The sequence below is a fragment of the Rhamphochromis sp. 'chilingali' genome (assembly GCF_963969265.1).
Source record: "Rhamphochromis sp. 'chilingali' genome assembly, chromosome: 22".
NCBI classification, from domain to species: Eukaryota; Metazoa; Chordata; class Actinopteri; order Cichliformes; family Cichlidae; genus Rhamphochromis; species Rhamphochromis sp. 'chilingali'.
This window is the reverse complement of record NC_137950.1, coordinates 13118762-13142439: the sequence shown is the minus strand read 5'-3', so window position 1 is coordinate 13142439 and position 23678 is coordinate 13118762. Positions and strand designations below refer to the sequence as shown.

Below are 23678 nucleotides of genomic sequence, written 5' to 3'. Positions count from 1 at the left end.
GTAGTTAGTTAGCTTACCTTAGTTAGCCTAGCATAAATTCCAGAAAAAAAAGGAAAGTCTACTCTTTTTAAAGACATGAAACTAACACTCAGTACCTCTGAATCTTTTTAAACCTACCATAATCTGTATAAAGATCAAAGTATAAAAAATGATTAATTCAGCAGGAGTTTCTAGACTGTAGGCTAAGCTAAGCTAATTGGCTGCTGGCTCCAGTATAATTAGGGGAGGGTCATTCTTCTTTTCAAACTCTTGCCTCTGAAGCAATTAAGCATAGTCGAACTGTTCCTTTAATGGAACTCACAGACTATATGTGCGTCACCAACAAAGAAATGGCAACAAATATTGTCTTTACACCCCAGAATATCTCACTCTGCTTCAGTTTTATGCGATATTACGCATCAAAAGTCCCCGCTGTATCACTCTCAGCTCACTTTTACACAATCACAAGGTCTCAGGATATTTGAGCAGATCAGAAACACGTGTAAAAGGCTGAAAACGTCCAAACAAAAGAACTGAATGGTCAGGTTTTTTTTCTTTCTGCTGCTTGGCTGTACTTCAGCACCTCCTCCTCCTCTTCCTCCTCCCCTGCACTCCGTCCACTTCTGAATTGAGTTCGGTCAGCCCGGGTCATCCTTGGCTGGGCAGATTATAATTAGTCTGCCTGCACGCATACAGAGACACATACAGACTTTAAACTTTAAACCCCCTCTTACAATGGCCCTCTCAGACAATAGACACATGCCAGTACCACAACCCCCTCGGCTATCTCTCCGTGCACAAAAACGCCACGGTTACCCTAAAAAACCCTCCACCATCAGTGCTCGGCAGAAAAAGGCAAAGAGATGTGACAAGATTACATTTTCGTCTATCACATTTGACCTTGTAGCACTAAAAATAATGAAGAATTTAACAGGTGCTAAATCTCAGCTGTGAAATGTTGCCATCACCTCGATGTCTTAAGTTTCAAGTGATAAAGTTGATTAGGTGTCACGGTTTCAAAGCTGGGATGCTGTGAAGTTTGCACCCAAAGATTGTTTATTGAGCTTTACGTTCAATCAGCACTGATTATAATGATCTGAGGTCGCTGCTGTCTGCTTTTCCCCAGTGTTATCGAAATCCCGCTGCACGCACTGTGACATGCTGTGGTTTTATTGTGCATTAAAATGTGATTATTCACTCTGAGAAAAACATCAGAGGATGGCAGGTGACAGTAAAAGTGACCGCATCAAGTAACCGTAATTCTAAAAGAATGAAATTAAGTGATTTACGGATCAGTCGTCCAGCCTTAGAAGTAACTTGAGAATCTTCGCATTTCAGCCCCCAGGTGACAATTAAAATCTCTGAAAAGAGCCTCAGTAGGGGCATAACTGTGCACCGAATCAGCATCCAGAGTTTCCTTTATCTCTCACCATCTTTCATCAACTCCATTCAGACTCCTCGGTGACCTGCAGCTCGTCCCCCGAGTCCCTTTTGATCTAATTTTTTAAAAATGCCATTGCACATGGCCCTGCCCTCCCCTTTGCTCTCTCAGCACCTGCACTACAGTGTCCTCCAACTCATCAATGAACCTGCCTTTCAACGATGTATACATCTGTTGCAAATGAGCTTGCCTTTGTTGAGGGGAGGAAGCCCTTGAGGGAACCGCCAAAAACAAAGTTTGGTGTCTCCCCGGCTCCAGTAAACCCCGACATCCCCCCTCCACGTCTCTCTCACATACACGCACACCTCTTACTTCAGGGGTATCATATCACCAGCCCCTCGGGGTATAGCTGTGCGCAGGCCTCGGATGTTCTCGTGGTAACAGGTGTATTTGAATGTATACAACAGGTGGCAGAAGGGTTCAGTTTTTTAGCTTTAACACAGTTTTTTCTTGGTTTTATTTTTTTAAAAAGTCTATTTTTATGTCAAATATTGGACATAATGAACAATATGTTTACACTTCATACAAGAAGATGGGATCTTTGCAGGATATTATGAATTCCACAAAGCATAGCTAAGGCGATAAATATTTATCTCACAGCTCCAAGTGGTTATTTGCCTGACCCGCCACTGATGAACAGTGGAAGCTGATGGAGGGGAGGGGAACGACCGAAGACAAAACTGAGTCTGTCCTCTCACTGAGTGACTCCTCAATAGACATGGTTTCTTTCTGCAGTCAACTGTGCAGGGCAGATAAGTGAGAAAGCAAAGAAGGGATCGAGAAGAGGAAGCGGGAACTTGCTGAATAATTAGAAGCGTGAAGTATGGTCCTGAACTGCCTGACACATTCATGCGTGCACGCATATGCATGAGCTCACACACTCACTCATACTATTCCTCTTTATGCCACGAACGCACCCACACACACAAACACGCACACTTATATACGCACTAAAACACACATTCATACTTGGTCCCAACTGAAGGATTTGGGCCCTATCTGCACATGTATGCGGGTTAATCAGGGGCTCTTAACAGACAGAAAGCAAAGGGTCACTCGGGGTGAGGTGTTTGTGATGGAAATTTGGACGGCAGGCGTAGGAAAACAAAGCTAGAGACAAGACGCCCCAGAGACGACATACTTTACACATGAGATAACACACAGTGAGAAGTTACAAAAAAAACCCAAATCTTCCCTTAAAATACGATCACAAAGGCTTTTTCATTCATTCTACTGATAAGCATCGCTGCAGTGGCGCTTATCAGTCAATCATTGACTGCAAAGCATCTCATCGGGTTATAAATATCTTACATTGGAATCCACACGGACAATTTTGGTGTGGCCTCCACGGCTCAATATATGACTATGAAACCAGGTTAGTTGCTCCCCAGGTTGTCACAGTAATTGCCACAAACTTTGCTGACTCCAGGATCTGTGCCGAAGCTACGATGTTGGCCTGCTCATTCCTTCACATACAGGCCACGTCTCGCCTTCGCTCGGTATAGATGGTGCATTGATTGGGGACGACCAGTCTAAGGCTGAGAAATTTCACAAAGATGGGATTTAATGGCCCTTCGATTGAGCAGTTCTGAAAAGGTAACCTCTGACCCTACCCAGCCTTAACCCCCAGCATCTCCGCCCATCCTCCAGGGTCCAGTGCTTGTCATCGGTCATTTGTCAAACTCCTCGCACTGATCTGATTACCGTCCAATTTAGGATCTGCCGACTACACACTTCTAGGATCAAGACAAGCTGCTTTTCAGCAACTTTACATGACAACAAATAGCTGGATTGTTATGGGAAGACTAAAGAGACGAGTATTTGTTCTATTCACACAGAAAACTTTAGATAGAGGCCAAACTCGGTGTCTGCTAATGGCCATGCATTCTTCATCTAATGAAGAACTGATAGGCAGTTTGTATTAACCTGGTTAAGAATGGAAAGTATTGTTACCACAGGTTAACAGAGAAAAGATGGATTATGTAAAAGATAGAGGGGGAAAACAAATCAGCCACTTAAAGAATAATCCAGAGTTTCTCACACTGATTCCATCCAAATCTAATAATTAACAGCTGACACAGGAACATGTTGTGTGTTCATCATTCAGCTATGCTGGTGTTTATATTAGTCCACACCAGCACAGTTAATTTTACACTCGAGCAGTTCTGAAATGACTCCCAGCATTTCCTGAGTGTCTGAAATGTATTTATTTTATGGTGTCATCCAAACTTTCCTCTATCACAGCAACATTCCTTTCTTTGTGATATCCACTTTCGGTTAAAAGCTGGCTAATTATTGTTGAATTCTTTTTTACTCAATCTTTATTTAAGTATGTAACTCTCATGGTGGTTGGTTATTTTGCAAGGGAGACTTGGTACGACTGTGGTACGTTTCAGGGCAGGAAAACAAATCATCAGGTGCATGAAAAAAACAATAATGAAAGCCTGGGGACAATGTGTAATGGCTGAAAGAATACATCATTAAACGTGTGTTTTTAAGGTGTGTCACTGAGGCTAAAGCCAATCACTGTAAACCATACTTTGGCTTCAAAATTTTTCTCTGTGACTCATTGTGGTTACAATCCTAAACTCTGAGCTTCCTCCCAAGTGTGTTGGTGTTCATTTTGGACATCATTTCTCTAACAATCAGATATGTTGGCTTGGGTTGCTGCATTGTTTGGCTCCTCAACCACTTTGTCTCAGATGTCCATTTAAAGAAACAGATTTTTTTTTCAGGCCTCTTATTCTAATGTGCAAGTCTCTCACAGGATACCAACACTAAATAGTTTCATTTTTGTACCCAGTAAGCATTATGTAGCTTGCCACTAATAAGCTGATAGGCTTCAGTCTAAAGATGAGGTGTTTTTTTCTGTAGTGGTGAAAATGCAGAATGAAAAACACAGCATGATCATAAGCTGCATTTCTGAGGTTCAAATGGGCAGCAATGCAAACCAGTAAGTAATGCGAGTAATGCTCCCTTTTACCATTTTTAGTTATAGTGTGTGACTTCAGTGTGTTCATATGATTTAAATCAAAAACATTAAAATATACTTATATACTTTCCAAATTTTTTCAACATGTATATATCAGTTTTCCATAGGAGAAACTAATTTATCCATCTTAATGCCTACAACAGCATAAAAGCAATCGTGTATACTTTCAGGGTGAGCTAATATTATGTTGCTAACAAGCTAATAACTAACATGCTAGCTAAAAATAAACACTAGTCAGTCAAGTTCTTGTTCTTGGCTCTGGCTGTTTATGGCTGTTTATATCATTTAATTTCAGGAACAGTTTCATTACACGAGAAAGAAATATTCAGTCTAATTTTGTCCTTTCTTTATTTTATTTAATCTAGTAAAAGTTATTGAAGAGTAATCTTAGCTAACAACGTTAGCTGTTAGCTCCTAACTATTCTCTCACATTCACTGTAGCTTTGCAGAGGTCAGTGGGTTAAATCTAGGTTGTGAAATTTCTAATCAAATCCACAGAAAAGAAAAAATGAAACTGGAGCTTTTTAAAAGCTGCTTAAGAGCTATGTATAAATAAACAAATATGATTCTCCGTGCATGTACTTGTCTTTGTATATAGTTCCAGAATAAACAAATGGAAAGCAATGGTTTCCATTTCTGTGTCTGAATTTCTGTGTCTGACTCCTCTGAAAGGCATCTCCATTTCTATCTTTATTGTCACTTTACGTATATACAATGCGTTTTCCAGCCCCCTACTATAAGACTATCATAACTAAATGTATAACCCTGATTTTAACACAATTCTAACCCCAGTGAGTGCCCAGTTTGGGACCCCACTCATATACTAAAACAAGCCCGAACACACACACATGCAGCACATGCGTAGCCCCTGGCTCATTATGGCTGCTTTAGCTCCTTTGGATTGTTTTGGATAGGGCTGTGGGGGTGGGGACAGGGTGGAGACCAGTGACCCCGGAGTGCCTGACCTGAGGGGATATTTGAAGAGTTAAGGGAGAAGCTGCACAAAGGCAGAGACAACCACCACACAGGGAGGGAAAGTCACTTTTTGGGTACCCCTGCTGGGTCCTTCTCTCCTGTGGAGATCCCCATTGGTTTTCAAAGTTAGAAAATACAGTGATTAGTCATCACTGGTAACCTGCACAAGCTTTACCAGAACAACTGCTTTTCAGTTGATAATGTAATGAATTAGCCTACAACTGTGAAAAGTTAATTATAATTAAAACAAAGTCAGTCTGTCCCTGTACAGCCTGTAATCAGAAAAGAGAAAATAAAATGTTATTCCTAATTAGATGCCAGCAATGCTGATAGTTAAAGCGGTGCTAAATTAAGAGTGGATGAATTTCCCAGTGCATCCCCGCAGTAGTCTGAGACAGCAGGTTTGATTTCCCTCCAAAATCTCGGTCCTATTATACAGACCACTGAGCAGCTGCCTCCATCCCCAGCCATCACACATCAATCCACGGTAGTGTGTGTGTGTTTTTTTGTTGTTTTTTTAAGTGAGGGTATTTCAGCTAGTCAGCTGTTAACCCCCCAGGGTGTGAAAGATTGTTGGACTAACACTGCAGATTTCCAAAACAAACTCTTTGATTTCAGCGTAGTTGAGTAAAATGATGAGAAAAACGTTGAATATATGGAGATAGTTGCAACTAGTCTGACAACATGAAAAACATGTGCTATTTAGAGTTTTAGTATTTGGTTTATTAAGAGTTTAAAAGAGTTTTTTGGTTATTTTTTTAAACTTTGCAATGATTGATTCAATGCTCGTTAATAACGCACATTCTGTTCCCTGTTTGTGTTTGTGCAGGACCCGGATCCAGACACAGGATCCATCTTTTTAGGAGGTAAAGTTGATGAGCTGTTTCACCCCCCCCTCCCTTTGTCAGAAAGTTTAATCAGGGCTGCAGAGGTGTGTGGATGACCTTTGACTCCTCTGGTATCTCTGGCTTTTCTCTTACTTGCCTGTGGGGCAGCAGTAGGATATCCCTCATTTAACTCTTAACCTGAGGAGGCAAATTTAGCAACTTTAGCATGTTTAGAGTTAAGATGCATTAAAGGCACGTTTACAAAGCCAGCTGGTCTTTTTTTTTTTTTTTTTAATGATTACAAAACTATTGACAAGGCCAGAGGAAAATACCAGAGGAAACCCAATGCAACCCACATTTAATCCTATTCAAATAACATAAAAAAATATGGTGCTTCACTGGTATCAAAAATAATTTTGGTGGCAAGCGCTAATGCAGCTCATTTTATTTTGTATTTTGTTATTAGGATCACACTCAACAATGACCCTATTTTATAAGTTATTGGCACATATAACTAATCTATATTTTTTGGTTGTTACAGTATCAGTAACGCCTAAATTACTTTTCACTAAAATACGTGTGGGACTATGCAAGAATTATGATGATCAGGATTAACTGAGCTGAAGGCCATAGACCATATGGGAGTATATGCATGCTGTATATCCAACACATGCAGGTGGAAGACCATTTAAGGCTTTAAACACAAACAGTGGACTTGGATTCTGTAATCCACAGGGAGCCGGTGCAAGCTTGCTAACAGTGGAGTAATGTGATCTCTCTTTTTTTGTCCCAGTCTAAGGAAGAATCTGATCTTAACCACTTCATTTAATTGTTTGTCAAATGAAGATACGTCCTGCACACAGAGGGCCACTCGTACCAAATTTGTGAAAAAAGGCAAAAAATAAAAATCATCTGTGTTATTGTGGGAATATAAACTTCTTACAAATTGATCAAATGTGTCTCAGGTCAGAAAGATCCAGCTGGGTGAAACAGGAAGTGACGTTAAATACCTGATGGATCTTCAAGTTTATGCATTTGACCAAAGGAGCAGGCTAATTCAATGGACATGAAGAGGAAAATTCTAACAGAGAGCTTGATGTGTGTTCATTTATGCATGAATAAGCAGTCAGATTGCAGCGTGTTTGCAAACATTTTTAGACATATATCTGAGAACATGAATAATTTACTCTTTTCCTGTGTTGATCTTCTTATAGAAAACAAAGTAGAACTACTTTTTGTGCATTTATTTCTCTACTGTTTTGTACACGTTGCATTCAGACCCACTTGAAGAAACTGCCATAAGTCTATAAAACGTTTGTCTGTTCAAAATGAGCAAATCCACCTAAGAGCCACCACTGTGGATAAATGCTGCTTTTGTGTCTCCCGTTTTGAACCTGGGGTTTCGCTCAGTCCTAAGGAGAGTGTGTTCACCCCCCTTTTTTTTCTTCTTTTTGTCTTTTCAGGCTTTTTGGCGCTAAATAGTGGAGACCACTGCCAAATGGGAAAACGACTACACACAGAGAAAGAAAGACCAGACTCAATCAGGAAGTGGCAGCTTTTCAGCTGTGCCAGAGGAGCCGGGCAACTTCCTGGTCTCGTTGCCAAGGTGACTGGAAGCGCGGCCAGCTGGTGCAGTGGGCAGCCGTTGGGTTTGATGGGGGGGTTGACGACGGTTGGTATATTGGATGGGAGGAGTTGGTGAAAAGCTGTGATGGAGGGAGTTTAAATGTAAGCAATGAATACTTTAAACACAGCGGACCATTTTAATTGATAAGCACCAAATCTATTCACTTTCTCCCACCTTTTTAGCATGCAACTTTGTTTACATAGATTTTTACACCTGGGAAATGCACAGAAAACTGATCGAGTACTTTCTTACGGCCAATCCCTTTCAAATTTCCTTAATAAAATTGTCTGAAGAGGGTGTGTTTATGTTTATTCTTGCAAAAACTCAACAATGACCAAAGCATTTGCAAATCAAATGCACTTACATTTCTGGGAATGCAGTCCCAGATATGATTTATTTGCAGTGTAGGCCTAATTTTCCAATGTTTATTTTTGCTTATTTGATAAGTATGCTGGTAAGGACAATTAATAAAAAGACAACTGAACAATAAAACATCCATCATGCACATCAACACAATGAATATAAAAATAGAGATGTAAAAAGGGAAGATTATGGCCTGTGCCATATTGGGCTCTAATATGGGCCGTATTAGAAAGTGTTACTGTCCCTCATCATTTTGCTCCAGGGTAAAGTAACGAGCCATCCCTGCTGTACAGACAAACACTACAGATATATTATAAGAGTATAATTATCATCTTTTCTTAAAAGACAGAATTCTGATGTGCATTGAGAAAACTGGACTGGGTGCAAATAAAGAAGGAATCTAAGTAAATAAGAAAATACATGTGAAAGAAGGTAATACTGATTCCTCACAAACCTGTAACAGTGCATACAACAGATTTTCTTACATAAAATTATTGCTGACATGTAACACCTATTTTATTGTGGAAAAATCACACAGTTAAGATGTAAGTGCAATTCATTAACATTTTAAATAGACTCTCACTTGTTAAAAAAACAAACAAAAAAACTATTACGTTGAGTTTATTAAAGTTTTTTTCCCGCAGTAAACTGTGAAAGTTTTTCTGATATTGTGTCCATTTCAATTAAAATCAGGAGGGAAGACTTTTGTGTTCTTGTGACCTACAGATTAGTTAGATAGGTGGGTGTTCTGAAGGATCGGGGGACCAGGCCGGTGGAGATAGGTAAACACAGCTGGGGGACACACAGGGCTTGGTGGTCCTGTGTTGTAGAGGCCCCCTTCACACATTTATCAGTGTGTTTGCTCAGGAGATGTGGCTTAATCTTCACACACTGATCTCTGTGTGGAGTCTTTACAGAGGCCCAGCAGGCTAGGATGAAAGTGACCCTGTCCTCAATCGCATCTTGCTAATTCCTCCACTGCTAAACTTGAATGTTGTGCATATGATAAAGGCCCATAAAGGTCATCTATAGCCCTCTCTGTGGGTGGGATGTCAACTCGCATATATGCCGAATTTATTTCCCTAATCGGACCCCTCCTTGAGCATATTAAACCACAACTGTGATGAAAGGTTTTGAATATTTTTGCACATCACGTATTACTTTAATGTTAGTACAATTTTACTTCGTTCACTTTTATTTTAATTTTCTCCAATACCAAAGAAACTTTTTTAACCATTAAAAAGAAAAGATGTTTGGAAGAAGTTTTATCATCCAGCGCCTCCTGCTGGTGATTTGAGGTTGTGCTTCTCTTCTTCAGCCACATGATGCATGTAGGCTGTACAGTAGGCAGAGAAGAGTAGTGCAGTAAAGAGTGCAAAAATAATAGGGGGAAAAAACTGAGGGATCATTGAGGAATTAAATTATATATATTTTAATAATAACCAGAAAAGAATGAGTGGAAAGTACGTCTGAGATTGAGATGATATTTTGATGCACTGATATCTCATTAGCCAATCACATGACAGCATCTCAATGCATTTAGGGATGTAGACGTGGTCAAGACGCCCTGCTGAAGTTTAAACTGAGCGTCTGAATGGGGAGGAAAAGTGATTTTGCCACACAACCATTTCTACATTTTACAGAGAATGGTCTGAAAAAGAGAGACTATCCAATCAGCTGCAGTTCTCTGGGTGATGTCAGAGGAGAATGGACAGACTGCTTTGAGTCTAATTTAACTAGTTGTTACAGCAGATGAATGCAGAAGAGCATCTCTGAATGTATAACATGTCAAACCTCTAAGCAGATGATCTACAGCAGCAGAAGACCACACCAGGTCAACAGAAGATTGGAGAAATGTTGCCTGGTCTGATGAGTCTCGGGTTCTGTGGCAACATCCAGATGGTAGGGTCACAGATGGAAACATGGTTCCAGATCTCAAACCCACACAGCACCTTTGGGATGTTGTGGAACAGGAGATTGCCATCATGGATATGCAGCTGACAAATCTGCATGAAATGTGCGATGCGTTCATCTCAGTATGCACTAATGTTTCCAGGAATGTTTCCAGCACCTTGTTGAATCTGTGCCATGAAGAATTAAGGCAGTTCTGAAGGCAAAATAGGGGTCAGTGAGTGTAGGTGCCTTCCTGAAGTTTATGGAAAAACATAATCTTAACAGTTCTCTGTTGAATTGATATGATATGCTTGCAGGATTTCTTCAGGATAATGATCTAACTCTTACAGAGGCTGGAGCAGCTGACTAGGAAATAATAGACTTCCTTTTTCTGTGTCTGTTTCTTGCTGGCTCACTGATTCACAACATGTTCAGTTTATATGAACCAAACTGTACACTGTATCTGTATGTGCATCCCAGGGAGAACACACATAAAGATGAGGAGAACTCAACTCCAAGTACAAACACTCACAGGTGGAGGTGTGGGGAGGAGATTTTTTGAGAGAGAGAGAGAGGTAAAGAAACAGCACAGGAATAACAGGAGAAAGATAGAGTGGTGAAATACAGAAAAACAGAGGGGGTAAAAGCGTGAAAGAAGGAGGAAAGAGAAAGAAAGACGAATAACATAATGTGAAAGAAGTGGGTAGGAAGATAGGGCGAGGGAGTGATAGAAAGAGAAAAGGTGGACCGGCAATAAAAACAGATAGAAAGTGACAAGGTAATGGAGCGAGAGTAGAGAGGAGGTGGAGGAAGGATCTGGAAAAGGCTGGACACAGAGGAAGCTGCTGATGTCCATGCTGGGCCACACAAACAGCATCCTTCTCCACCCTCCAGTCCCCGGAGCACTTCTTATTCCTGTGCCAGCTCCATAAGTCTTTCATCTTTTCTGTTTCTTTCATAAGCACACACAGGTCTTATGTATTTGCCTGCTGAGGTGCATGCACACAGTTTGACTCTATAGGGAGACAGAAACTGTGCAGCCGGTTGAACCTCCAGCTTTCAGGTCTGCAAAGCCTCTACACTGCAGATTTAATATAATACATATTTTATCAAGGATGGGTTAGTCTTCATCAGCCCTCCTCTCAGTGTCAGCTGACTCGGAGAAGCGCTTTTATTCTTGTATTTGAAGTTGAACTAAACCAATTTCTTTGGCATTTAAGTGCAAAATGTTTCATGGTTTTGTTTTCTGGAAAAGAACTTGTGACCTTATCACTGTGACAGCGTTGATTTTTATGTATGAACTTTATGAATTAATATAAGTCATCCAAGATAATCAGTGTGAAATTTCTACTTTTTAATCTTTAATTTGCTCTGCGCAAAAGCAGTCATTCTTCTCTTCTCAGTTATTAGCTTTCTTTATTTTTCCCACAGTGGAAGTTCAGAAGGCTGTAGCAGTCATTTAAGAGCACACTGGAGACAGAATGGGTGGATATATTACCTCTTTCATATCATCACAGATGCAATTTTGAGATGCTCAAAGGTTTGGTCCCTTTTTGTTAACTGTAGATTTTGATGATTAATTTTCACATATAATATTTTTTAAAAGGAAATGTATTCAAATGAATGTAGATTGTTAAAATTAAGCGTGTCTCCTCTGAAGTAGGCTAGTTAAGAAGTGAAAGAGACAGGAACCAACAATAGGAACTAGAATAGCACAAGAGATGGTCAGATTTCCATTAGGAGCCTAAAGGGAGCAAGCGGAAGAAGAAGAAGAATGCACACCTTAGAAGACCGATTGCATGTATGCAGCTCGTAATTATGCTTATAGAAACTGTTTATACAGTTAGATGGTCGTATTTAATTGTCTATTTAATCGGAAGTTCATATTGATGTGGTGTGAACTGGGTGAATTTAAGGGTATGCGCTGTATAGACATGAAGCTGGACTGGTCATACTCCCGGCTTCCGTCGAGTTCGCGTCAAAGCGCTTGACGTCAGCATAACAACAACCTGTCATGACAGCTCGTATGGGGGAAAAATTAATCGATTAAAGATTTGATCTTGAGTTACATAAAACTGGTTTCTCTTGGATGTGGGATTCCTGCTGAAAGGTAAGAGTTGAAAACCGTATAACCGCGAAACAAACCCTGTACGGGACAGAAGGTAAACTAAACCTCAGTGAGCTGTGTGGAAAATAAGCTAACGTAGCGTTAGCTGGTTTTTCTTTTCTGTGGTTAACAAATGTCGAGACGACTCTTTCAGTCCCACAATTGTTACAGAACTAACCTACTAACTAGCTGCTGGTTATATCGAGTGAGTGAGCTTTACTGTCTTCAAACTAGCCAGCCACCCGGCATTAAGCGACAACATCGCTTACTGAGCTAGCTTAGCCATGCTAGCATAGCAGCGATCTCTTGTCTGCTGGTGACCAGAGTTGGCAGCATTGTCCGTGTGTGTGCTTGTGTAACGGCTGTATTTCAGTTTTAGTGAGTAAAACAATAGCGAGGTTAACAGTATTAACAAACAATAGTTTGTTAATACTGTTCGTCTACAGCTTTCAGTGTAACACTGCGCTTAAATGCAATGCTAAGGACCGCGGCTATGTGATGTTTGGTGATAGCCAGCTGTGCTGCTCATTGACTCGCCTCTGATATCCGTCACATGAATAGTTAACTCGCCGGCGGTGCAGCCACCTCGCTGTAGTTTTCAGCTGTGAGCGCAGTCAGCAAATTAAACGGATGCCTTTTGGGTGGCATCAACCCACTGCACCTAATTCGCTCAAGACGCGCATTGCAGGTGCATTGCAGTGAATGTTCACTGAAACGGTGTCTCTGTTCTTGTTGTTGTTGTGTGTGTGTGACCTCAGGAAGGACGGGGCATTCTTAAACCTGTCGTTTAGCCAGCCGAAGAGACGGGGAACAGGATAGGGAAGCAGGGCGAGGCGGGCCCCGCGGAGCCGGTGGAGAAGATGGCCGGCAGCCCGGAGAAGAGTTCCACCGCGCAGGAGCTGAAGGAGCAGGGAAACCGGCTGTTCCTCTGCCGCAAGTACCAGGAGGCTGCTACGTGTTACAGTAAAGCTATTGTGAGTAATTTCTGACACAAATGCTGCAGTGATGTCTTTGTTTTCTTCTTCTTTTATTAAAGCTAAGTGAAACGAAGTGGATGCAGATTCCCTCTGGATGAAAAATGAGGTTACAATGCACGTTTATTGTCCTCTGATTCTCTACAGAACCGTAATCCATCCGTGGCAGTATACTACACCAACCGAGCTCTCTGCTATGTGAAGCTGCAGCAGCATGACAAAGCCCTGGCAGATTGTAAGCATGCGCTGGAGCTGGACAGTCAATCAGTTAAGGCACACTTCTTCTTGGGTCAGTGTCACCTGGAGCTGGAGAACTACGATGAGGCCATCGGGAACCTACAGAAAGGTCAGAAAAAACTCCAGAATGATGGTGAAAATGCTGCTGGTGCATTGCACAAATTTACTCGTGCAGTTCCTCATTCATGTGAAAGTTAATTGTTAAGATCAGTGAGGCCTCACAGGGTTGGGAGCTCTTCTCTGAGGCACAGCATATGTTTGCATGAGCTGTTGTCAGTGTAATGATATGTTAGAAGGAAGGAAAGCTGTAATTTTGTCTCCACTCAGTGTTATGGTTGCTTCTCTTGGATGAAGCTTCACTATATGAAATGATGTATGAATGTATGGTTATGAGACTTTACAGAAAGTAATTCAGTGATAATTGAAACGCCAATCTAACGCTAACCATGATTTGTGACTACTAGTTTCGCTTAGTTTATAAAAAACTGGAAGCCCGCCTATTACTCAGTCGTGAAAAATGGACCAAAGTAATTCCACAACTTAATGAGAAATAAATCACTTTTCAAAAGTGGAATAACTCACAGTATAGGAGAGCCTTTCACCAGTTTAGCAAACTTGTTTTGGGATGCTCCTCCCTGCATGGAGAGCCTGTATCTTTGGCAAGTTTGGCTTGCAGATATTTCTACAGGTCGAACTCTCTGCAGACTCCCTGAGCGCTTTATCGCAGTGCTTCGTGCAGCTGCTGACTTCCAAGTCAGCCCGTGGCTTTGTTGTGGGCTGCAGCTGATCGATTAAGAAGAAAAGTACACAAAATATGTTAGATAAGTGCAGGTCATGGTTACTCACTGTTAATGCAAACACTGATAGTGAATCTTAGGTGGCTACAGTTTAATCATGAACAAAAGAGAAACTCAGTTTGTTCTTTGGAGGAACTTTTTTTTTTAATATCAGCTTTTAGCAAACTGGCATTCTTTAATGGTTACACATGGCTAATTACATTATTATTACACATGGCTATTGCCAGTGCTATTTCCCATATGTATTTACATACCTGCTCTTTACAATAACATGATACGTCTGGCCTGTCTGTAACATCAGTACGCTGATTAGTAATAGAGCTGCAAGTCAGAGGGTTAGTGGGAACACTGCTGGATGTTTGTATTGTGGATTCAGAACTGTCGCACTCCTAATTAACATCTTTGAATCTACCTTGTTTAGATATTTTGAAGGCAGCATTTTAACTGTAAAGCCACGTTGCTGTAGCTGTGTTTTTCTTTTACAGCTTATAACTTGGCAAAAGAACAAAGGCTGAATTTCGGAGATGACATCCCCAGTGCTTTGCGCATTGCCAAGAAAAAACGCTGGAACAGTATTGAGGAGAAGCGCATCAACCAGGAGAACGAGTTACACGCCTATCTGACCAAACTTATACTGGCTGAGAAGGAAAGGTGAGGCTTTGAAGCACCACAATCTCATTTTTATTTTGATAATTTGGCATGTAGGTGTCATTTTGTCTTGCATGGATAAATTTAAATTAGCTCCTTATTTTTGCAGAGAACTAGAAGAATACAAAGAAAAACAAGATGACAATCAAAATGGAGGCGACGCTGCCAAGATCTCCTCAAAACATGTATGTTTTTGCATTTTGTTTACTCTTTGTAATTAGTGTCACTCTAATGAACAAATATTAAACTGGTGTGTTTTTTAAAATGAAATTGAATATTCATTCATATGTCCGGTTGTTCTGAAACCCTGACGTGGAAAGGACAAGTATCTAATGGATATGGATGAGCTCTTCTCTCAAGTGGACGAGAAAAGAAAAGTGAGTACGATTTTTAACTAATGCTTCGTACTCGTGCAACGCTGACAAATCCGTGATTAGCCTACAGCTTGGCTAACACAGACAGATGCTAACAGTACACGCATACCTACTGTAAATACACACATTTGTTTCTGTCTGCAGTCAGGCTACATGTTGACATAAGGCTTGTGATCTCTTTAAAAATCCACTTGGACTTCAGATAAACAGCTACTTTTTGTTTTCGACTGCTGCTGTTCCTATGGTAACGGTCACTGCTTGTGTGCCAAGGCTCTCGCTATAGATAGTTGTCGGCTGTGGCAATTGTCATGTAATTGAAACGACACCGTCGCGTCTGCCGAGTGTTTCTCTCCCGTCTGGCTCAGAAGGTGTTCTGCTTAGAGAAAAGTTGACTCAAAGAGTTTCAACTTCAGTAGCTTCGGGTTTGTGGCACTTCTGTCGACAGTCTTTAATATATAATTGGTATAGAAAAAAGCTGAAAAGGGTGAGAAAGGAAAACGGATTACTGTGGCTATAATTTGTTACCATTTTATAGCAAGAAAAAATTAACAGTTTAAGCTGTGACTCTAGGCTCTATGAGAGTTTACACCGTGGGCCACATAAACCCACTTTCATATTAAGTGGGCCCAACCATACGAACTCTCTCTCCATCAGTCTAAGAAGTTAAACTGAAAATTACAAAAAAATCCCAGAAATTTCTATTGTAGAAAGTGAAAAAACTGGAACTTTTTTTCTCATCTAATTGCTTATTTCTTACTCAGTTACTTTAGTGTAATATGAATGGCCATGTTTAGGAAATGTTATAAATGTTATAAAACTTGTGATAATACAGTTAAAAGTCCAATATTTACATTTTCTGATGCCATCCATTGGACGGCTCAGAGTCTTTGCCGGGCCAATTCTGGCCCCCGGGGCTTGTGTTTGACACCCCTGATTTTAGGGGATGGAGCCATGAACAGGATCTCTCAGTATTAGGTCAGAGTGATGCTTCTTTGTATTTTGTTTGTTCCCGTCAGAAGCGAGAGATTCCTGATTATCTTTGTGGGAAGATCAGTTTTGAGCTGATGAGGGAGCCCTGCATCACACCCAGTGGGATCACCTATGATCGCAAGGACATTGAAGAGCACCTACAGGTGAAATGATTGTTGCTTACAGTGCTGTGCAAAAGTCTTGAGCCCCGCTTCTTGACTTTTTTATTTTTTAAGCCGTCTTAAGCAATAGTTCTTTAGGCTTCCTGAAGCTCTTTCAACTTTTGTCTATGGGGACCTGCTGCTTTTTCACTCAGTATTCATATGAATGCCTTTTTTGTTTTGTTTTCTTTTTTTGTTTAAGCAACATAAAGCATAGAAAAAGCACCTAACTCAAAGGACGAACCAGTGCTGTGTCTAAATGGTAAATGGCCTGTATTTGTATAGCGCTTTACTAGTCCCTAAGGACCCCAAAGCGCTTTACACAACCAGTCATCCACCCATTCACACACACAGTGCGCCCCACCCTGGGAAAAAACACTATTTAAATTGTATCTTTAAGCTCTTTTTCACTAGCAGCCTGTCTCATAAACACATCATTTGTTCAAATTCCTGTGGTTGAACCTATGAAACATGGTGAATTAATCCATCCATCCATCCCATCCATTCGCTTCCGCTTATCCTTTTCAGGGTCGCGGGGGGCGCTGGAGCCTATCCCAGCTGTCAAAGGCGGGGTACACCCTGGACAGGTCGCCAGTCTGTCGCAGGGCTAACACACAGGGACAGACAACCATTCACACTCACATTCATACCTAGTGGCAATTTGGATTATCCAATTAACCTATCCCCACAAGTTAATCCAAATTTCCAAATTTTTCTGGTTCAGATTGTCATCAGTGCGTCTTGACGGCTACTTAAAGAAACGACAAAAGCTGAGACTGTGTTCAGACTGTGCTGAAAAATAAAGATGGTCATGCCAAATATTGAAGTTCGAGCTCCCTAGAATTGTACAAACTCTCTTTGGCCTTCTGTCCTGTATTTCAACGTATGCTGCACATTTATAATTAATGTATAATGTCCAGCAGCACGTTTTCATTCTGCCAGAGTAGCATTTCATAGCGCAGGTGTGCTTCTTTTTTTCTTATTTTCATAAAATCATCCATTGACGCTAACACTGTGTCTTAACGTGTTCCCTGTGCAGCGAGTTGGTCATTTTGACCCAGTCACCAGGAGTCCCCTGACCCAGGATCAGCTGATCCCCAACCTGGCTATGAAGGAAGTGATAGACGCCTTTATCCAGGAGAACGGCTGGGTGGAGGACTACTGAGGAGAGAGCTCCCATTTCTCCTTCATGCCCCCAAACCCAACTCAAAGCCTGGATAACACAAGACTATAGAGAACAGATCACCCCTTGCCTGGATATGTGCTTTACACAAGCAGGAAAAGCCACACTAAGGACTACCAAACGGGAGCCACGTATCTTGGTCTGCCTCCTCTCTCTCCCATTTTCTCCTCCCTTATCTTCACCGTCTGAGGCATCCATGGCCTGCCGCTCCCTTTAAAACCTCCTTTCATTCTGCTCCTTCTAGTCTTTCTCTCTGACTTCCTCTCTGTCACGATGTTTCTGGTCTTTTCAAGCCCGACTCCTTTCTTTACTCAAATATGGGCCTCTCTCTCAGGTCCTCCCTCTTCTTCTCTCTTTCTCTGAGTGCCACAGTCGTCGGAAAGCATCACCATTGCACTCCAGTGTTTCACACAAACCATCAATTATTTTAAAAAAAGAAGAAGAAAAAAAAATCCACACTTTTGGTGGCAGAATTGATGAAAACATTGGCTTATTTGATGTTTACTCTAGTATTTTCTAGTCATCTTTTTCCATTAAGTAATTTAGCATTCATCCACTTCTTAATGTACATTTATCGAAGTGGTAACTAAAATGCCAAAAACCTGTCGCAAACGAGGGTTGTTTGTATGCAAGTTTTAAAATAATCGATAATCGGAAAGGGAAACGAGTCCCTTTCTCATACGGCCACCTCACCACAGTGTACGTTTTTATTAGTTTGTTTAGTTTTATTCACATATCAATCACACCCCATTACAGACAATTGAGATGAACTGAATGTATTCATTATATATTCCTTAGGTTTGGACTTAACCTTCAGTAATTCAAGATGCTTTTTTTTAAGTATCAGGACAATGTTAAGGTTTTCATGACGAGCCTTGAACTGAAAGGCCTTTAAACTGGAAGCAGAAAACAAAATGCTGTATTACAAAAAAAACCCAATAAATGTGTTCTTTTTGCTGGATAATAATTTAAAACCGTTAAATGTTTGGATTGGACCGATTACATCAGCTGCTTTGAGGACTGGTCCGTGCTGTCTGTGTCTCGTGCTGTTTACCTGGTATGACAGTGGACGCTCGCATCAAGCATGAAGTGAATTTTGTTCTCCTTTGTATCAAAATACAAAGATAAGCTGTGTTTCTGGGGTTTTTTTGTTTTTCCACCTTCTCGCTGTTGATTTTTATGCACCTTCTCCTCACAGTTTCGAAGAAATCGGCCGCAGAAGCTTGCGGAAACCAATCGCCTGTGTGAACCTAACTTTAAAGTTTAAGAAAGTTAAAGTTCCCCAGCATCGTGGCCCCCCGACCCGTTTCACAGAAATGCTGGAAGAGTTACAAAACCGTATCTCATCTGTACCTCAGTCTCTCTCTGTAAACTGCATTTTTAGTCGAGTGCTGTTAGTTTACAGGCTTTTTCAGCTGAATGTGTCTGTGTTGAATTAGGCCTGCTAGTGGATTGTATTGGGCTGCAGGTGGTGTACATAATTTGTTGGTGTATTTCAGGTTTTGTTTCTTGATATTCATTTTTTTTGTCATGTTCTTTTTTTTTTCTTGAACTCTTAGAGCTTGAGAAACTGTATTAAATGTAGATATGTTGATAACATAAACACCTGATTCAGTTTTTGTTTGTCCCCATTAAACCGTGAACTACGAGGTCGTTTGTTCTGGTGTTTCTGTTTATTTAAACAAACAAAATTCATTAAACAACACCACACAAACTTCAGCTTTACAGCTCGTGATTTTAATCCTGCAATAAATGCTGATTTGGTGAATCTTATATTTGGTTTTTATTCTTTAAGGCATCACTGTGCGTTTGCGTCTGTAGTAGGCTGTAGTTTGATTCGATAGTGGTGGTTTTTTGGGGGGTTTTTTTTTTTTGGTTTTTTTTTTACATGAGAATGAAAGATGTTTAGATTTTCTTCCTGCTGCATTGCGCAATTTCCCTGTTTTTGAATTTCAGATAGCAGCTTTCAGTGTCTCTTTAAAATTGTGAAATCTGCATTAAAACCTTCATAGTTTTAAAGCTGAGGCTGATAATTTATCCATTTTCTACTGCTTATCTTGGTCCAGATCACATGGGTAAAGTATTTATTTAAAGTACTTTGTTAGTTACTTTTGGAAACTTGTGTGTGCTACTGAAAACTTTTTTTGTGCCATTTTTAACTCAAGTCTACTCATACAAAGTGTCATGCGCATTAACATCTATCTATGTGCTGTTGACTTGTACTTCCAGCAGGTTTGTGCCACGCAACGAGTGTACTGCCAGGAGGCTGAGGGGCAGTAACTAACATCCACTGCTCTGTCACAGTTCTTGAAAAACCTGTTTATCCATCTTTTTTCTTCCAGTCAAAGGGAAAACTATTCCAGCTGTCGTAAGAGGAGAGGTGGGGTGCATCCTGGAAGAAACTAAATTGCAGTGTTGCAACACACCGGCAACCTATCCAGGGGTGCCCAACTGCAACCCCGACCTGGTGAGGGAGGAAAGGAAGGAGTTACAAATTGTTATGAAAAATCAACAAATAACCAAGTATTTCACAGTCTAAAGCCCGTGTAACAACGAATGGACCACCAGCTGAAAACCTTTAAGGTTTGTCTGATGCAAGAGCTGCTGTAATTTTCATGCGTTCATGCTAGAGGCTCTGATGTAAACACTTCATGCTGGTTGATGGTGATGCAGACAGAAATAGATGAAACGATGTGAGCGTGGCTCAGTCACATGTACAGACGGTGTCACTCAGCCCTCACACACCAGGCCTATTGTCAGAGCATCGTTGAAAGAGCTGACGTCAGGGGCTGTGCAAGGAGGGAAGAGGACCAGGCACGGGTCACTGTTGAGTGGGAAAGAGTTGGCAGCAGAGAACATCAACAACACAACATTAAAATGGTAAGAAAATCAGTTTTTCTCGGTAATTTTGCACATACTTACATTTTTTTTAATATAGTTCAGTAATTGATATCAGTCCGGAGCTGCTGTCAGATGCTTGTTCGTGTGTTGCAGAGCGACAACGCTGTGAAGTTTGGTGAGGCTCTGCTGGGTGTTTTATTGCTTGTGACTTTCTCCTCATCCACACAAGGTATGGATTTAAAAACGACGTTTTATAGGCAAAAAAAAAAAAGTCATTTTACCAAAGTTTGTGAACAAAACCCATCGCTAGAGATTGATCAAGCTATTTATTCCTTTTAATCATACCTAAATTTTCCATAAACAAAGTCAGTTTTGAATAAAATAAACAAAGGTTTTTGGTAGTTTCTCATAAGCTTCCAATATTCCCAGCTCGTTTCTTATACTTCAAACTGAAGGAATAAGAACAGGATTACTGATTTGCTGGAAAGCGTAGTGATGACCGAGCTTTGGTGTGCAGGCCTTAACATAAGAAATGCTGTGAGTCCAGACAGTCACAGACTGGTTTTGTCTTTCCATACAACTGACTGCCAGATGTCCACAGACATATCTCGTTTCACGTTGCATCTTTAAATTAATGTCTGTGCTCTAAAATTAAAGTGAGTTTTTTCTTCCTTCAAATCTCCAACAGTAGAACATTTTGTTTCAGTCGTTTTCAGCCTTTAATGATCAAATTTGTTTGAATCGGGTACACCTGCTATCTTTTAAAAACTATTGCTCATTTAGTCCAGGTTTACAAAAAAAAAGTTTTTTGATGAACTCACTTGCCACTTTATTAGGTACATCCTGTTAGTTCCAGGTCGGACTCACTTTCATCCTTACTGCCTTAAGCTGAAAACGTTTTGGTCCTTACAGACATGACAGCATCATGCTGCAGATCCATGATGCTAATCTTCAGTTCCACCACATCCCAAAGGCACAGTTTTGGACTGAGATCTGACTGTATTTAGTCAACTTGTGGTCATGTTCAAAAAAACCAGTTGCAGATGATTTGTGCTTTGTGACATAGAGCGTATTCTTGCTGGAAGCAGCCATCAGAAGACGCGTACACTGTGGACATAAAGGGATGGATTTAGTCAGGAACAATACTTAGGTAGGCTGTGGTGTTTAAATGATGCTCAGTCAATACTAAGAGGCCCAAAATGTGCCAAGAAAATGCGCCCTCTGCTTTAAGATTCAACATGTTGGTCATTAAGATGCTCTTCTGCATACTTTAGTTATGACAAGTGGTTATTTGACTCTCTTCTTATCAGCTCTAAGCTGTTTGGACATTCTGATCTGATGCCTGACAACAACAAGGCATTGTCACCCAGAGAATCGCCGCTTGCTGCATATTCTCTCTCACTCTCGGGCATAAAATCAGACCACTCTCTATAAACCCTGGAGATGGTTTTGTGGGAAAATCCCAGCAGCTCAGCAGTTTGTATAAACACTTAGACCAACAAACACGTTCAAAGTCACCTTTCTTATCCTTTCCAATGCTCAGTTTGAAATTCACCATGACCATGTGCACATACCTAAATGAAATGAGTTGCAACTTTGTGGTTGGTTGATGTATTTGCATCAAGTAGCAGGTAACAGGTGAACCTAATGAAGTGGCCGATGAGTGTATATGTTGCATTTATTTGAACTAATTCGCGGTTGTTTTAAAGCTTGAGAATCTGGTAGCCTTGTGTACTGATAGGCAATTTAAAAACAGCAATAGATTAAAAACAGCTTAAAAAATTACTTTTATTATCTCACCTTCATTGGAACAATTAGAAAAGCTTTGCATAATCGTACCTGTATGTCAAAATAAACTCACAGATTTATCGTCTTGTTAACCGCAGTGGGTCTGAGCGACAAAGTCCTGGTCTTCCCCTATGAGACGGACTTCAGCTACGTGGCCTTGATCCCGCAGAAGGAGATGGGGCTGAAGGCCTTCACCCTCTGCATGCGTGTGGCCACCGAGCTGCCGGAGGAGCGCCAGATCATCCTGTTCGCCTACCGCACAGCCGACTACGATGAACTCAACGTGTGGCGCGAGAAGGACGGCCGCATCTCCTTTTACCTGAGCGGCGACGGCGTCTTCTTTCACCTGCCCCCACTTACCACCTTCCGCACCAGCCTCTGCCTCACCTGGGAGTCGCGCACCGGCCTCGCCGCCTTTTGGGTGGACGGGAAGCGTAGCACCTACCAGGTCTACAAACCCGGCCACACCATCCGTCCGAAGGGCACCGTCCTCCTGGGGCAAGATCCAGACAAACACCTGGGAGGCTTGGAGGCCACGCAGAGCTTTGTGGGGGAAATGACGGACCTGAATATGTGGGACTATGTGCTCTCCAGGAGCATGATCCAGGGCTGGCACTACGGACACAAAGTCCCCAAAGGGAATATCTTCGACTGGGCCACCATGGAGTACGAGGTGACCGGGAACGTGATGGTGGTGGATGATGACTGACTCAATTTGAAGTCCAGAGCAGAGACGGATGAGGCTTTGGAGGTCGGTGTGGGACTTGCGTGTCTTCTTTTCCTTCTTAGATTTAGTGTTTTATTTTGTGACCATTTAACTATTCTGACGTGAAGTTCTTCACATTAACATTACATTAAAAACAAGGTAAATCTCAAACTCAAGAGTTGATGTTGCCAGATATGTCCATAAGGGGGCACTCTATGCCAGTTCACACCATTACAGCAAGCTGTCTAAAATTAAGCATCAGCTATATATCATCATTTTTTTTAATTAATAAAATCCAGATTTATTTAAATGTGTCAATCTTAGTTTTGTTTGCATATTTCAAAGAGAAGTGCCAAATGACCAAGACAACGCCTTACACCATAATGCTTTCAGCAGCCGTTAATAATATAGAATTTAAACTCAAAGCTGCAATGCAACTTCAAGTTAAGACAATTATTTACAAATAAAGATATGTATCTGCAGAATTAAACACGCCGTAAGAAAAACACATTTGTCAGTCTGTAACGTTGAGGTTAAAACCGTGGAGGAGGAGATACTGGAACAGCGAGCAGAGGCAGGTATTATTTCTGCAGGAGACCAAATGATTTAAAGCACACCGAGAGACAAACAGCAATCACTGTGTTTGAAATCCGTTACGTTGCCTTTGGTTAGCGCACTCACTCATGAATTTTCCATGTTTCAGCTGATGTAAGAGCGCTTTTGGGTCTGAAATAAAAGGCGTGCCGTGTGCATAACTAATAATGTTTGTTATTAAAGAGAGTGCTCCATCTTTGAA

General features: G+C 41.1%; 2 protein-coding genes and 1 long non-coding RNA gene across 3 annotated transcripts; all 3 read left to right on the top strand.

Annotated features, from left to right (window-relative positions):
- The first annotated feature begins 5744 nt into the window (after positions 1 to 5744).
- Positions 5745 to 8083, top strand: LOC308390795. The gene is made up of 3 exons (XR_013970498.1): positions 5745 to 5874; positions 6217 to 6253; positions 7678 to 8083. It is a non-coding gene; the product is annotated as an uncharacterized lncRNA (long non-coding RNA).
- A 3966-nt stretch (positions 8084 to 12049) lies between these two features.
- Positions 12050 to 19196, top strand: stub1 (STIP1 homology and U-Box containing protein 1). Its single transcript, XM_080872844.1, has 8 exons — positions 12050 to 12207; positions 12963 to 13178; positions 13326 to 13524; positions 14698 to 14863; positions 14970 to 15045; positions 15181 to 15237; positions 16251 to 16367; positions 17404 to 19196. The coding sequence occupies exons 2-8, from the start codon at positions 13065 to 13067 to the stop codon at positions 17527 to 17529; spliced, it is 855 nt and encodes a 284-aa protein (XP_080728970.1). The 5' UTR covers positions 12050 to 12207; positions 12963 to 13064; the 3' UTR covers positions 17530 to 19196.
- Positions 19197 to 19618: 422 nt separating this feature from the next.
- LOC308391139 (C-reactive protein-like) lies at positions 19619 to 22885 on the top strand (the record flags this gene model as incomplete). Its single annotated transcript, XM_080873608.1, has 4 exons — positions 19619 to 19622; positions 19890 to 20014; positions 20542 to 20617; positions 22275 to 22885. 4 exons carry the CDS (start codon positions 19619 to 19621, stop codon positions 22883 to 22885), a joined length of 816 nt encoding a protein of 271 aa, XP_080729734.1.
- Positions 22886 to 23678: the final 793 nt, after the last annotated feature.

Bases quoted from the DNA above. Each gene is read 5' to 3' on its own strand.
- stub1 (XM_080872844.1), top strand. From the start codon at position 13,065: ATGGCCGGCAGCCCGGAGAAGAGTTCCACCGCGCAGGAGCTGAAGGAG. The intron at 15,046-15,180 runs GTATGTTTTTGC...TGACGTGGAAAG, and splicing joins CCAAGATCTCCTCAAAACAT to GACAAGTATCTAATGGATAT. The intron at 15,238-16,250 runs GTGAGTACGATT...TGTTCCCGTCAG, and splicing joins AAGTGGACGAGAAAAGAAAA to AAGCGAGAGATTCCTGATTA.